This window comes from Chelonia mydas, chromosome 1 (genome assembly GCF_015237465.2).
Source record: "Chelonia mydas isolate rCheMyd1 chromosome 1, rCheMyd1.pri.v2, whole genome shotgun sequence".
In the NCBI taxonomy this organism is placed as follows: Eukaryota; Metazoa; Chordata; order Testudines; family Cheloniidae; genus Chelonia; species Chelonia mydas.
In genome coordinates, this window is record NC_057849.1 from 135,571,959 (window position 1) to 135,585,110 (window position 13,152).

The window sequence follows — 13,152 nt, forward strand, 5'->3', positions numbered from 1 at the left end:
TTCTCCCGTCAGTGTAGTTAATCCACCTCCCGGAGAAGGGGTAGCTATGTCAGCAGGAGAAGCTTTCCTGCTGACATAACACTGTCTATATGGGGGGTTAGGTCGGTATAACTATGTCGCTCAGAGGGGTGAATTTTTCACCCCCTTGAGCGACATAATTATACCGCTATAGGTCTGTAGTGTAGACCTGGCCTGAGAGTAGTCTGGTGACTTACATGAAGCGTGTTTGGTTGTCTCTGTCTCATTCCTGGCTAGAAGAAAGGTTCCAGTATTAAAAAGAAAAGTCATCACCACAGTTTGCACTAGTTAGCACCTTTTACTGGCAGTTTGAGCACAGAGCAAGGACTGAATGAGCACGGATAGTGTGTCTGCGTTTCTCCACCCTTTGAGATGTTTCCTCCAGGTCAGAGTTGAGGCACTTTGGCAGGATTGTGGGGGGAAGCTTGCATTGTTGCTGTCCATCTAATATCTGATCTGTTGATAGAGGACCTCAGTTTTCATTATGTCAGTTTGGCACTTCTAATATCTACTTAATTTTAATGAAAAAAATACATGAGGAGAAAAAAAGGCAGAAGATCATGGCTGCTTATCGTCCTGGCCGATGGTGTGTCACTGTGTCCTTGTGCTTCCTGATCTGCTTGTTGTAGCCACCTGTTGTCTATAGTCTTATATATTTAGATTGTAAGCTCTTTGTGGCAGGGACTGTCCCATTATTACATATTTGTACAGTGTCTAGAACAATGGGGTGCTGGCTTCCAGGCAGTACTATAATACATACAATTAATAATAACTGAAATCAGCATGCCTCTGTAGCCATCTTCCATGTAACTCCAAACATTACATTTTAAAAAGTAGGGCAGACAGTTGCCTGGGAGGTTTTTTCCCATATATTTTTTTCCTCTTCTTTGCACCTAGTTTTTGTTCTGAGCTCCCCTGTTTGCACTGTGGCCTTCTGTCTTCCTAAATGAGCTCTGTTTTGTTTCTTTTAAGCAGCAAAGCTTTTCAAGGGCTAACCATTAATTCTAGCAGTGATATTGGCAGAGTAGTTGAGGGATTTGACATTTAGCTAATACTTACAGCTCTACTTAGACAAGATTCACAAATAAAGATAGAGATTTTTGAAAGGAGAAGTGTGTATAGAAAAAAAAAACCTTGCACAGTGAATCACGTACAGTACAGGCTTCTGAACCAACAACTTTTGGAATACAAATATAAATAAATAAATAAAGCAGTAGGGTGTGCTTCCCCATATATGTTATGGACCCTTTTTATACCCACTTCCAAGTACAACTGTAGAATTTATGACAACTCGGTATGAAACGTTTTTTATGGGAGAAGTCCTCTACCATAGTTTAATGTCTATGAAATCAAGGTTTTGCTTGGCCATTTAGGAATGTAAGTCTATTTGGTAGCAATTCTCATTAGCCTGTTGTATTAAGTCCAGTATGAGGTAGACTGAGTCCTTTACTCATATGGCTCAAGCAGTGACCTACAAGTTCAGGGCTAAATTCTGTGCTGGGGTAACTCCCACTAAGAACTTGACCCACTGTGTTTTGCTTTGAAAGCTTTTCTTGAATTAAAATAAAAAAAAGTAAAGCTGATTGCCCTGTCTAGTAACCTAACTGTATTTTAAATTAATACAGATTTGTAAAAGCTTAGTTTGTTTGGAGGGACCAGATGCTAATCAGAAACTGGACTTGTGAATTGGTTATTCTGCTACTCAACATATTAATCTTAAGAAAAATAGTTTTCTAGCTACCAAGATGCTTAATGGTTTAAAGGGACTAATCCCTGAGGAGTGTTAGCAGAAGGGCCTGTGTATATAGAACAAAAACATGGGTGTTGCAAATGTTACCTTAACAAATTGCAGGGTTGTTTCTCCTGCTCTCAGTATTTACCTGATTGAAAACTATTAAAGATGATACAGACTGAAGCAAGTGTTGTGATTAGTCTTCATGCTTTTCGCTGACATTTAGTTATATTGCGTAGTGTGGGTTCTAATACATTTCCCATTCTAGATAACACAAACCAGGAAGTTGCAGGCCTGTCAAATAGGTTTTACAGTTCTAACACTCCAGTCTGTAATGCCAGCTATATTGACTCTAGATCAGTTGAAGAAAAGGCACAAATAAAACTTCAGTCACAGTTGTTTTCGGGTGGCTGAATAGTATCAAAATCTGTCCTCAATTTCACCCAATTGTTTCTACAATATATTAGACTTATACATCACTACATGCTGTTACTTAAAAATAATACAAGAGAAAATGATTTTCTATACAGTACTTATCACCTTGTTATCCAGATCAGATGTAGTATGAAGGGGTGGGGAAGAAAAATAATAATCTAATACATGTAAAATATGTGTTTTATTAAACAAAGACATGTATCTTTGCTTTCCCTCCAGCTTCCCTTAAGCCTAAACGTGACTGCGCATTATTGGATTCTTATTCTGACTCATTGCCAGTTAGTCAACAGACCAGGGACTTTAATCGAACTGAGGTAAGAAAATTACCCGAGGACTATAGTTACATTAAGGAATTTACATTAGTAGACCACCTAGCAATTAATACATCATACATATCTGTGGAATTTTCAAGTGGGCTATCTGTTTTTAAGCTTGCCTTTTGTCCATCTTACTGTTCTTCTTTCAGCAATTCATTCAGTGACTGGAGAGGGTAGACCGGCCTCCTTTCAACAGGTGTGCATGAGCGACACAGTCTACATCCTCCTCCTGAGGACTCTATGCTGTGACAAGTTGGGAGTCTGTGGGTCAAATGCAGGGAGAAAGTTGCATATTCTTTTCTTCTCAAGCTCCTGCCTTGCTGAGGTTGGAACAAACAATGGGAAAGAAGATCTGTGCTGCTGTGGAAGGCAGTTGATCAGAGGACTCCAGATAGACTGGGGCATATTAATGCTATTGGGGATTGTATTGGCCAAAATGTTGGCCTTTGTCATGGACAAGCTTCGTTCTAGTCAGGATCTCCTTACAGATCCTTCTGCCTTGTCACCTTGGCAGCACACTCCTCCTCAAAGATGCTTTCTTCCTATTTCAGAGCCCCAACTCCCATTTTGTCCCCAGAAATCCCATTGAAAGGGAATAAAAGGTACCTTTCTCAGCTGTTCTGGTCTTTGCCCCCCCAATCTCTGGTGACCCCAGATTTGGTGCAATATGTAGCAACAGTTTGGGTCTACAGGTCTAAGTAAGCATGTGCTGCCTGCTGCATCCTCCTTCCCCTGGTTAACTTTGGCCTCTGTCATGACCTGGAACAGCGGGAATTGATGCTCTCCCCTTTTTCACTTCAGTGGACAGATTTTTAAAAACGCTCAGCCCCCATTCAGGTATCTAAATGAAGCGGGCAGCACTTCAAAATTTCTCCACACCTAGCAGCTCCCATGGAGAAGAAGAGAGCAATGGGAGCTGCTGGGTACAGAGTGCTTCCAAAAATTTTGGTCCCAAGTTCCTTCTGGCTTCCCTGTTAGATATATTTCATCCATGGTCCTGCTAGTGCCACCAATGGAGATATCGCCACCCAGCCGGCTGTGGGGTGGTGGGCCGCTGCAACCCAGTCCATGCTACCTGCCTCCACTGCCGGTCATAATGCCACAGTCTATCTAGGTACCAGTAGTGGATCAGCACATCTAACTTTTGAATGATCCTGGCACCTCCCTAGGTTCAGGACCCAGCCCTGGACTAATCCAGGCCTGATGGACTGCCTAAAAAGAGAATGGTATTTTATATCAATATAAGTACAGGCCAAATAACTGAGTAAAGGGGACAATAGTTCAGTCAGAAGAACTTTAGAAAAGTAAGTGATCTCATGAAATTTGTAAACTTGAGAGGTTTAAAGGCCTAAAACCTGGAATAACCTTACCCACCTCATGGTTGTTGCCATCCCATTGCACCTGGGTATGTCAATTCAGAGTTTGTAAGCTGTGGCATTTGAAGGTCTTAGCTTGTTAGGGTAGTGAATCAAGTGACAATTTGTGGACAGGGCTATGGCTCAGAATTGTTAGGCCTCTGAAAATTGGCATGCATTGCTGTTGCGGAAGTCCCTTCAAACTCTGCATCCGAATAAAATAATAATGGTACGTTATACCAGCTCAGCCCCAGGGCTGGTGTAAGGCTGTTCTCCAATCACTTCATCCTCCCCCTTGTTATGGGGAAAACTCCATGGTCAAAACACAGCTCTTCTCTTGTCAAATGCAACTGTGCAATATCACCACCAGGCAATAGGCAATGTTTCATAATATTGCTGAGTTTGTCTCACTTTGCATGGTGTGATCATCATGTTTATCTCGTGGGACTACTTATATATGATCTTACCAGTGCCCTTTCTGCTCACAGGGCAATGTTCTGGGTACATCAGCTTGATTCAGAATAGCATTGCTATTGGTTTTTGAAAATGGTGCTTTTATTTTAGAAGTGCAGGCAGGTCTTTTACTGAAGCACAGATTTCTGGTCCTATTAATATGTTCACATGCTGTGAGGTTGATTAACAGTGGGGTGCCAGATTCTGCCACAGACCAACACTTCACTAGAACTTTTTCACTGTGTTCTAGTGTTGGAAAACTAATCAGTCCCTTGACAGTTTGACTTATTAGCATATATGTTTATTAATTTGCAGCTTAAGCAGAAGTCATGCGAAAACACATACTTAATCATATACATGCTGCTCCACTACCAGAGTTTAATAAAATATTAACTGCATATTAGTACTGTATCAGCACAATACATTTAAAATCTTCTTTGCCACAGAGTATTTTTTGTCTTTGCTTTTATTTACTTAACTTATTTACTTTATTTAAAGTATTTTGTATGATTTTTCCACATTGATCTTTATAGATTTATCTAGACAATTACAACTTTTGTGACCAATTGTGTGTGTGACTGTTCTTTGCTCCCACCATCTCTGGTTTCTCTCATATGAGAGATGAAACAGTTTGGCCAAAAGGAATAAGCACAGCAGCTGGAGTCAGGAACTTCTGAGCTCTTTTTCTGGCCCTGCCACTTAATTCCTATGTGTCCTCGGGCAGTTCAACTTTTTTACCTCAGGCCTTGTCTACACTGGCAAGTTTCTGCACAGTAAAGCAGCTCCCTGCACTGTAACTCCCGAGGTGTACAGGCTGACAAGTCACTTAGTGAGCAGAAACTGCACAGTTGCAGCACTGTAAAAAGAAATCACCCAGTTTTCTGCACTGGGGCTACAGTGCTGCAGTGCCAGTGTAGGCACCCTGGTCGATTACAGCACTGCGATTGGACTCCGGGCGGTGTCCCACAATGCCTTTTCTCACCTCTCTGGTCATCGGTTTGAACTCTACTGCCCTGCCCTCAGGGGACCAACCGTGAGCCCCACCCTTTAAATTGTGTGGGAATTTTGAAAGTCCCCTTCCTGTTTGCTCGGTGACGCGTGCAGTGGTCTCAGCGCATCTTTCCAGGTGACCATGCCTGCTCCATGCACCAGGCGATCCCCTGCTTGGAGCAATGCTGAGCTGCTGGACCTCATCAGCATTTGGGGAGAGGAGACTGTCCAGTTCCAGCTGTGCTCTAGACATAGGAATTATGATACCTATGGACAGATTTCATGATGCATGACAGAAAGGGGCCAAGACTGGGACACACTGCAGTACAGGGTCAAAGTGAAGGAGCTACGGAACGCCTACCACAAGGCGTGGAAGGCAAACGGCTGCTCCGGAGCTGTACCCGTGAGCTGCCAGTTCTATGAAGAGTTGGATGCGATACTCTGTGATGACCCCACCTCCACAGCAAAGGCCACTGTGGATACTTCTGTGGCTTGCCTGCCAGTCGAGGATGGACTGAGCCAGGAGGAGGAAATATTGGACGAGAATGTGGCACGGGAGGGTGACCTAGAGGCAGAGGATGACTCAGAGGTCAGAGATGCATGCAACCAGGAGCTCTTCTTTGCCCCGGAGGAGGCTAGCCAGTCACAGTTGTCAGAACTTGGCGAAGAACAAACAGGATAGGAGGCCCCTGGCAAGTGGCTTTGATTTTGGGAATCGCTGAGGCGAGTTGTTGGGGGCAGGAGGGTTGCAGAAAGCAGGCTTGTGTCTGTATGATACCACCACATGCCTAATCTGAGCAGCAGAACAGGTTCTTGATTGACTCCCTCACAACACAGGAATCTGCCTCGGAGATCTCCAGGAAATTCTCATGGAGATACTGGGCAATCTTCTGCCGCAGATTCTTTGGCAGAGCTGCTTTGTTTCTTGCCCCATTAAGGGTAACTTTCCGCACCACTCTGCTGTCACTGGGGGGACAGACCATTGCTCTCCACAGATGTGCCGCATAAGGGCCAGGGCAGAAGCAGCAGTCTTGGAGAAGATCCTCCCTTGATTCCCTGCTCACCATCAAAAGCGAGATATCTTCCACAGTGAACACAGCCTGTGGAAAATGTGGGGACAGGAATGACTACCAGGCCCCCCCCTACAGTGCTGGCTGTCCCCAAGAGCCACGTTCCCAGCGTACAGCAGTATGGTCCTGGAACACTGATTTCCCCTGCCTCTGCAGTTACTCACCACTTTGGGGGTCTTGTGGCTCATGTGTGCTTGCCTCGGTCAGCCAGTTAATGACAGGTATGTGAATAGTGGCTGTGTTTTAAATCACTGAATCAGTGTTGTGTGTGTTGCAAACAATACTGCTTCTGTAAACTGTGGCATTTCGACTTCACAGATATGACCTTGGGAGTCCAGCCTCCCTCTTTGTTATCGCCGGCTGAATGGCTGCACAGAATTAGAAAGCGGCCAAGAAGAAGTAAGGAGGACTTTCTGCGTGAGATTATGATGCACTCCGCTGTCGAAAAACAAGAATCGAAGGAGTGCCGGAATAACGAGAATAGGGACCGAAAGGAGAACGCGGTGTGCCAGAATGAAGCCACGACGCGGCTCTTAAAAGTTATGGAGCACCAAGCGGACAATCTCCAGGCGCTACTGCCACTGCAAACTGAGCAGCTCCGTGTCCGCCCTGTCCTGCAGCCGCTGTCGCAAAACTTTTTCCCATGCGTCCCCCAGACACTGCCAACACACTCTGATTAACCTCCTGGCTCCAGTCTGTACCCATGGTATTCCACGCCTGCCCCGTCACAGTCCAGCCCTGCGGACTCCCAGTACCCACTGCACTCAACACCCATCTCTCTGCAGTTTAGCCCTGCTGAAGTACAGTACCCGCTGCACTGTACTCCAAAGGAGAAGGTTCCATGTGATACCTGGACATACACAAATCTTTAACCATCCCGGGGCCACACCTCCTCCTGGGACCCTCCATTCCTCCATCTCCCACAGTATTGATGTGGTTTTTTTGTTTGTCTCTGTCATAAGTATAAAGGGAAGGGTAACCACCTTTCTGTATATAGTGCTATAAAATCCCTCCTGGCCAGAGGCAAAGTCCTTTTACCTGTAAAGAGTTAAGAAGCTCAGGTAACCTGGCAGGCACCTGACCCAAAATGACCAATGAGAAGACAAGATACTTTCAAATCTGGAGGGGGAGGGAAAAGGCTTTTGTCTGTCTGTGTGATACCTTTGCTAGGAACAGATCAAGGATGCAAGCCCTCCAACTCCTGTAAAGTTAGTAAGTAATCTAGCTAGAAATGTTTTGGCTTGTGATATTCACTGTGCTGGAGGATATGTGTATTCCTGTTTTTGTGTCTTTTTGTAACTTAAGGTTTTGCCCAGAGGGATTCTCTATGTTTTGAATCTGACTGCCTGTAAGATTATCTTCCATTCTGATTTTACAGAGTTGTTCTCTTATCTTTTTTTGTTCTTCTAATAAAGATCTGTTTTTTAAGAATCTGACTGGGTTTTTTGGGTCTTAAAAATCCAAGGCTGGATTGTGCTCATCTTGTTTATTCTCAAGCCTCCCCAGGAAAGGGGGTGTAAGGGCTTGGGGGGATATTTTGGGGAAATAGGAACTCCAAATGGTCCTTTCCCTGTTCTTTGTCTAAATCACTTGGTGGTGGCAGCATACTGTTCAAGGACAAGGTGAAATTTGTGCCTTGGGAAAGTTTTTAACCTAAGCTGATTAAAAGTAAGTGTAGGGGGGTCTTTCATGTGGGTCCTCACATCTGTACTCTAGAGTTCAGAGTGGGGAGGGAACCCTGACAGTCTCTCTCTTCCAGTTCTTGTTTTTTAATAAAAGAATTGTGTTGGTTTGAAAGCGATCTTTATTCCATTAATTGAAAGCAAACAGAGCCCTGCAAAGTAACAGGCAATTTTCTTAAACCTTCATAGTGCATTGTCTGCATCAATCACAATCACCTCCTAGCATTACAAGCACTGCACTCCCGAGCATAGCAACAAATATTAGTGGCTTTCAGCATAAAATTGCTGCCTCAAGGCATCCCTAATCCTTATGGCCCTGCTCTGCGCCCCTCTAATAGCCCTGGTCTCTGCCTGTTCAAATTCAGCCTCCAGGCACTGAGCCTCAGCAGTCCAGCCTTGAGTTAAGCTTTCACCCTTCCCTTCACAAATATTATGGAGTGTACAGCATGCAGCTGTAGGCATAGGAATATTGTCATCGGCCAGGTCCAGCCTCCCACGTAGGCAGCACCAGCAGACCTTTAAATGGCCAAAAGCACACTCAAAAGTCATTCTGCACTTGCTCAGCCTATCGTTGAACGGCTCCTTGCTGCTGTCAAGGTGCCCCGTGTATGGCTTCATAAGCCACAGCATTAAGGGGTAGGCTGGGTCTCCCAGGATCACAATGGGCATTTTGATTTCCCCTACGATGATTTTCTGGTCTGGGAAGAAAGCCCCTGCTTGCAGCTTCCTGAACAGGCCAGTGTTCCAAAAGATGCGTGCATGATGCACCTTTCCAGACCAGCCTGCGTTAATGTCCGTGAAACGCCCACAGTGATCCACAAGCGCCAGGAGAACCCTAGAGAAATACCCCTTCTGATTAATGTACTTGGTGGCTAGGTGGTCTGGTACCAGAATTGGAATAGCTGTGCCATCTGTCGCCCCTCCGCAGTTAGGGAAGCCCATTTGTGCAAAGCCATCCACAACGTCAAGCAAGTTGCCCAGAGTCACAGTCTTTTGGAGCAGGATGCAATTAGAGGTCCTGCACACTTCTGTCAACACTCATCCAATGGTCGACTTTCCCACTCCGAACCAGTTAGCAACCGATCGGTAGCAGTCTGGAGTAGCCCGCTTCCACAGTGCAATTGCCACACGCTTCTCCAGCGACAGGGCAGCTCTCATTCTCGTGTCTTTACGCCGCAGGGCTGGGGCGAGCTCATCACACAGTCCCATGAGTGTGGTTTTCCTCATCCAAAAGTTCTGCAGCATCTGCATGTCATCCCAGACATGCATGACAATGCGATCCCACCACTCAGTGGTTGTTTCACTGACCCCCAAAAGTGGCGTTCCACTGTGGTCAGCATCTCTGTGAATGCCACAAGCAATCTCGTGTCGTAGCTACTACGCATGGCGAGATCGATGTGAAACTCCTCTTGCTTTTGTAGTTTAGTTTAAGAAATAACTCCACTGCCACTCGTGATGTGTTAGTGAGAGCGAGCAGCATATTGGTCAACAGTGCGGGATCCATTTTTGCAGACTGAAGAGGCAGGGTGCGCAGATGGTGCCAAATGTGGACGGAAGCACAGGGATTGCTGGGATGCGAAGCAATGTATCACGGGGCATTGAGACAGGACCCAGGATGCCCTGCAACTCCCCCCGCCTTCCCACAACTTTTAGTGGCAGAAGAGGAAGAGACGTTCTGTGGGATAGCTGCCCAGAGTGCACCACTCCGAATACCACTGCAAGTGCCGCAAGTGTGAACACACTATTGTGCAGTCAGCTGGCAGTGTGAATACACAACAGCGGTTTCCCTTCAGTGCCCTCTGAGCAGCACTGTAAGTGCCGGTGCTGTAACTCTGCCAGTGTGGACATACCCTTAGTCTCCGGGTCTATAAACTGAGGTTACTATTGCTTCCCTGCCACACAGGGTTGTTGTGGATTAATGTTTGTATAGTGCTTTTTGAAGACGAAAACTATCTCGCAAATATTTTTTTTTCAAAATGTATATATGTGTGAGACAAGGTGTCACTTTTTAAGGCACTGCACAGGAATGCTGAATTATGCTAAATTCCCCCTAAACTCAGGTGCTAGAACCCTATATGAAGACGTAACTACTGCTGGCTTCTGCTAGCGGATGGATCACTTTAACTCCAGACAGGATATAAGAGGGATTTGAGTGTCTTATTCTGATGCAGAGGGAAGTAGAGGCTGGGACAGGGGAGGTCATGCTGGGAAAAGCCTTAGCAACAACCATACTTGAGGAAAAAGTTTAGGCAGAGATACGTGTGTCTTTATGGTTAACTTACCCCCTTTCTGCGGTTTGTTTTATTGTAAGTTTGGACTGTATTTAATATGCGCACACTTTATTCAGAGCATGCTGGGAGCTTCTCCTTACAGTAGGCTTATTATATTTCTAGGAGGGTGTAATGCCTCATCCAGTCACACTGAAGTCAACGGGAGTCTTTCCACTGACTTCAGTGAGCTTTGGATGAGCCCTTACTCTACAGTACTTTTATCATCCAGGATCATGTGGAACTTGCTGCTGCATTGATTTACTGAGGCAAATAGCTTAGTAAGTGGTCACATAAAAATAAAAGATTAGATTTCAATTAAACTAGCTAGAATAACAAAAGGAAGGTTATTAGCCCTTATGCTTCAGGGTATAAAGCTAATCAGTAGCTGGGGTCAGGCGAAGCTTCCTTTCACAACTGTACAATTATGCATATTATGTATAACTGTGATGCTAGTTGCAGTAGGAGGCAGGCTACCAGACTAGCATGATGATTGGTCCGTTCTGATGCACCAGTTTTGTCAGTGGGCAGGTCCCCTGTTTGTCCCCATATCTTTCAGCTGACACATTTTAACTCTCACCCCCCCCCCCCCAAAAAAAAAAAGCTCTAGCTCACATAACTCTTTGATTTCAGGATCCGCCTTCATTTCTGTGAGATTATTATTTTTAAGCTATTAACTTCACAAATTATTACCCAGATGTCCAAAGCAACTTCTCCTATTTCTGCAGAGTGGTGATGAAATTTGCTCCCTGCTAGTGTAAATGCTGGGACGTATATAGATATTCATTTTATACTTCAGAAAGCTCAGGGTTTCTCCTTTCATAGTCTTCTTAAATTTCCTAATATTAAAAATATTATCCTAATAACCTGACTCAATAAAATTCCATAAGCCAATTTAGCTGATCCATAGAAAGTGACATTTATGTTTGTGGATTTGAATGTTTACACAATAAAGGAATAAACCTATAAGGCAGGGGTCTCAAACTCAATTTACCTTAGGGCCAGTGCCAGTCCTCAAATTCTCCCACCAGGCCAATAATGTCACTGAAGATGGTTTTCAGAAAAGAAAAAGTTTATATTGTATTTTTTTATTTCAAATTTCTTAGAAATAATAAAACTGTCCTACAACTTTATACAATTCTTCGCCAGTCAGAGTTTTTAGTGTTTGCCAGACACCTGGCAACGCTTCAGTTCTGTCAGTCTGTTGATGTTTGACCTCAGTGACTGAGCGGTTGAAACCTTCAGGATTGCAGCAAGGTGGGCATCAGATAGTTGTGTTCAGTATTTTGACTTGTTTGTATTCATTGTGGAAAAGAGTGATGCTGCCTCCATGGCTGACTCTGCCCAGCAACTAATGATGATGACTCTGCGCAGCGACTAGTCATGGTCCCTTTCCCCCAGCCAATGGGAGCTGCGGGGGGCGGGGCCTGCAGCAGACATTGCCAGCAGCGTGTCTGCCTGCATCTCTCCTCCACGGGCGGCAGTGGGGAGGTTCTCGGGCCACAGATGGCCCGCAGGCCGGGACTTTGAGACCCCTGTTCTAAGGAGTAGATTTGCTGTACAATGAAATCACATGTTTTTAGAAATTCCTAGTATAGTAGAAGCAGTAGTAGTTGTCACACTGTCTGCAGTGGCTCATAACTCTAAGTGCCTACCTCGGGGCAGACTGTCAAAAAACAGGGCATATATCCCAAGCTGGTGGTATGTTCTGTAACTAGATTTCACCAAGCCAGTAACAAATGTGAACTCCCGAATCACTCTACCACTCTTACCATGTAGTCACAGACTGGACTTTGTGATGAAATGGTCACTTAAACCAAAAATCACACCACATCAGGTTGCTCCCAATCCCAAGTGATCAGCTGCTTACCCCAGATCAGTTGGTACTCCAGAGCTTACACCAAAGACAATGCTGGCAGCCAATTCTGTAGTAAACTAACTGTAGGTTTATTAGCTAAGAAAAGGAAATGAGAGTAATTGAGAGCTAAAAGCAGGTAAAATATAACAGGTGAGTCATTGTTTGTAATTCTAAGTGGTGGCAGTGATGTAATAAACTGCCAGTCTCCCAAAAGTCTTTTCAGGGTACCCAGATTGTCTCTGGGGATCTCTGCTTTGCATCTGGTACAGTTCTCTGTAAAAGTCCAAACAGTCCAGAGATGAAGGATCTTTCCATGAGTCCATATTTGTAGTTTCTTCACTCCGAGAGCAAGCTGACAGTCTCTCTGCCCACATTGGCTTTTCTTTTGACGACAGGGAGTGAAGAGCCATCATACATAATGGCCACTTGCTTTGAAATTAACATTTTCTGTTTAAGTCCTTCATTGGCATTTCACAAGATTTCTTTGTTGGGCTATTTAGTTACAGGGGTGTACACAATGAAAATGTTTGCTATTACATTAGAACAGGAACAAATGAATGAAAATAATACAAGTAACATTCCTCTAATTTTCATGAAGTTCAAACACCTGAGTACACTCATACATTTACACTCATTTTGATCTATACTAATACAAAAGTCTATTGGTCTGTTGCCCTGATCTGACTGGGTCTGCCAGCATCACAGCAGTAATACTAGGAGTAGAATAGTAGTAATAAAATATGTTATCTAGTGGTAAGATGAAATCCTCCACTGGGCAGTTGTTAGCAGTGGGGGATACAGCAGAAGATTTTCAAAATGCCATATTGTAAGTTAATTTTTAATTTAATTTTCAAGATAAGCTTTTGAGCACCCCTGTCTGTAACTCACCAGGCTCTGTCTTGCCCTTTAAAACAACCTGCTTAACACAACCACCAAATAACTCCACTCTCCCCAACCTATGAGCTGTTTCTTTGG

At 44.4% G+C, this 13,152-nt stretch overlaps 1 protein-coding gene across 22 annotated transcripts in view; it reads left to right on the forward strand.

The window, feature by feature from the left end:
• The window catches only part of REPS2 (RALBP1 associated Eps domain containing 2), a 144,687-nt gene that overhangs the window by 70,799 nt on the left and 60,736 nt on the right, over positions 1 to 13,152 (forward strand). For all 22 annotated transcript variants that reach the window (XM_043537900.1, XM_043537886.1, XM_043537885.1 and 19 more), the window contains exon 9: positions 2,405 to 2,499. In XM_043537900.1, coding sequence (XP_043393835.1) covers positions 2,405 to 2,499 — 95 coding nt within the window. The remainder of the gene's footprint in view (positions 1 to 2,404; positions 2,500 to 13,152) is intronic.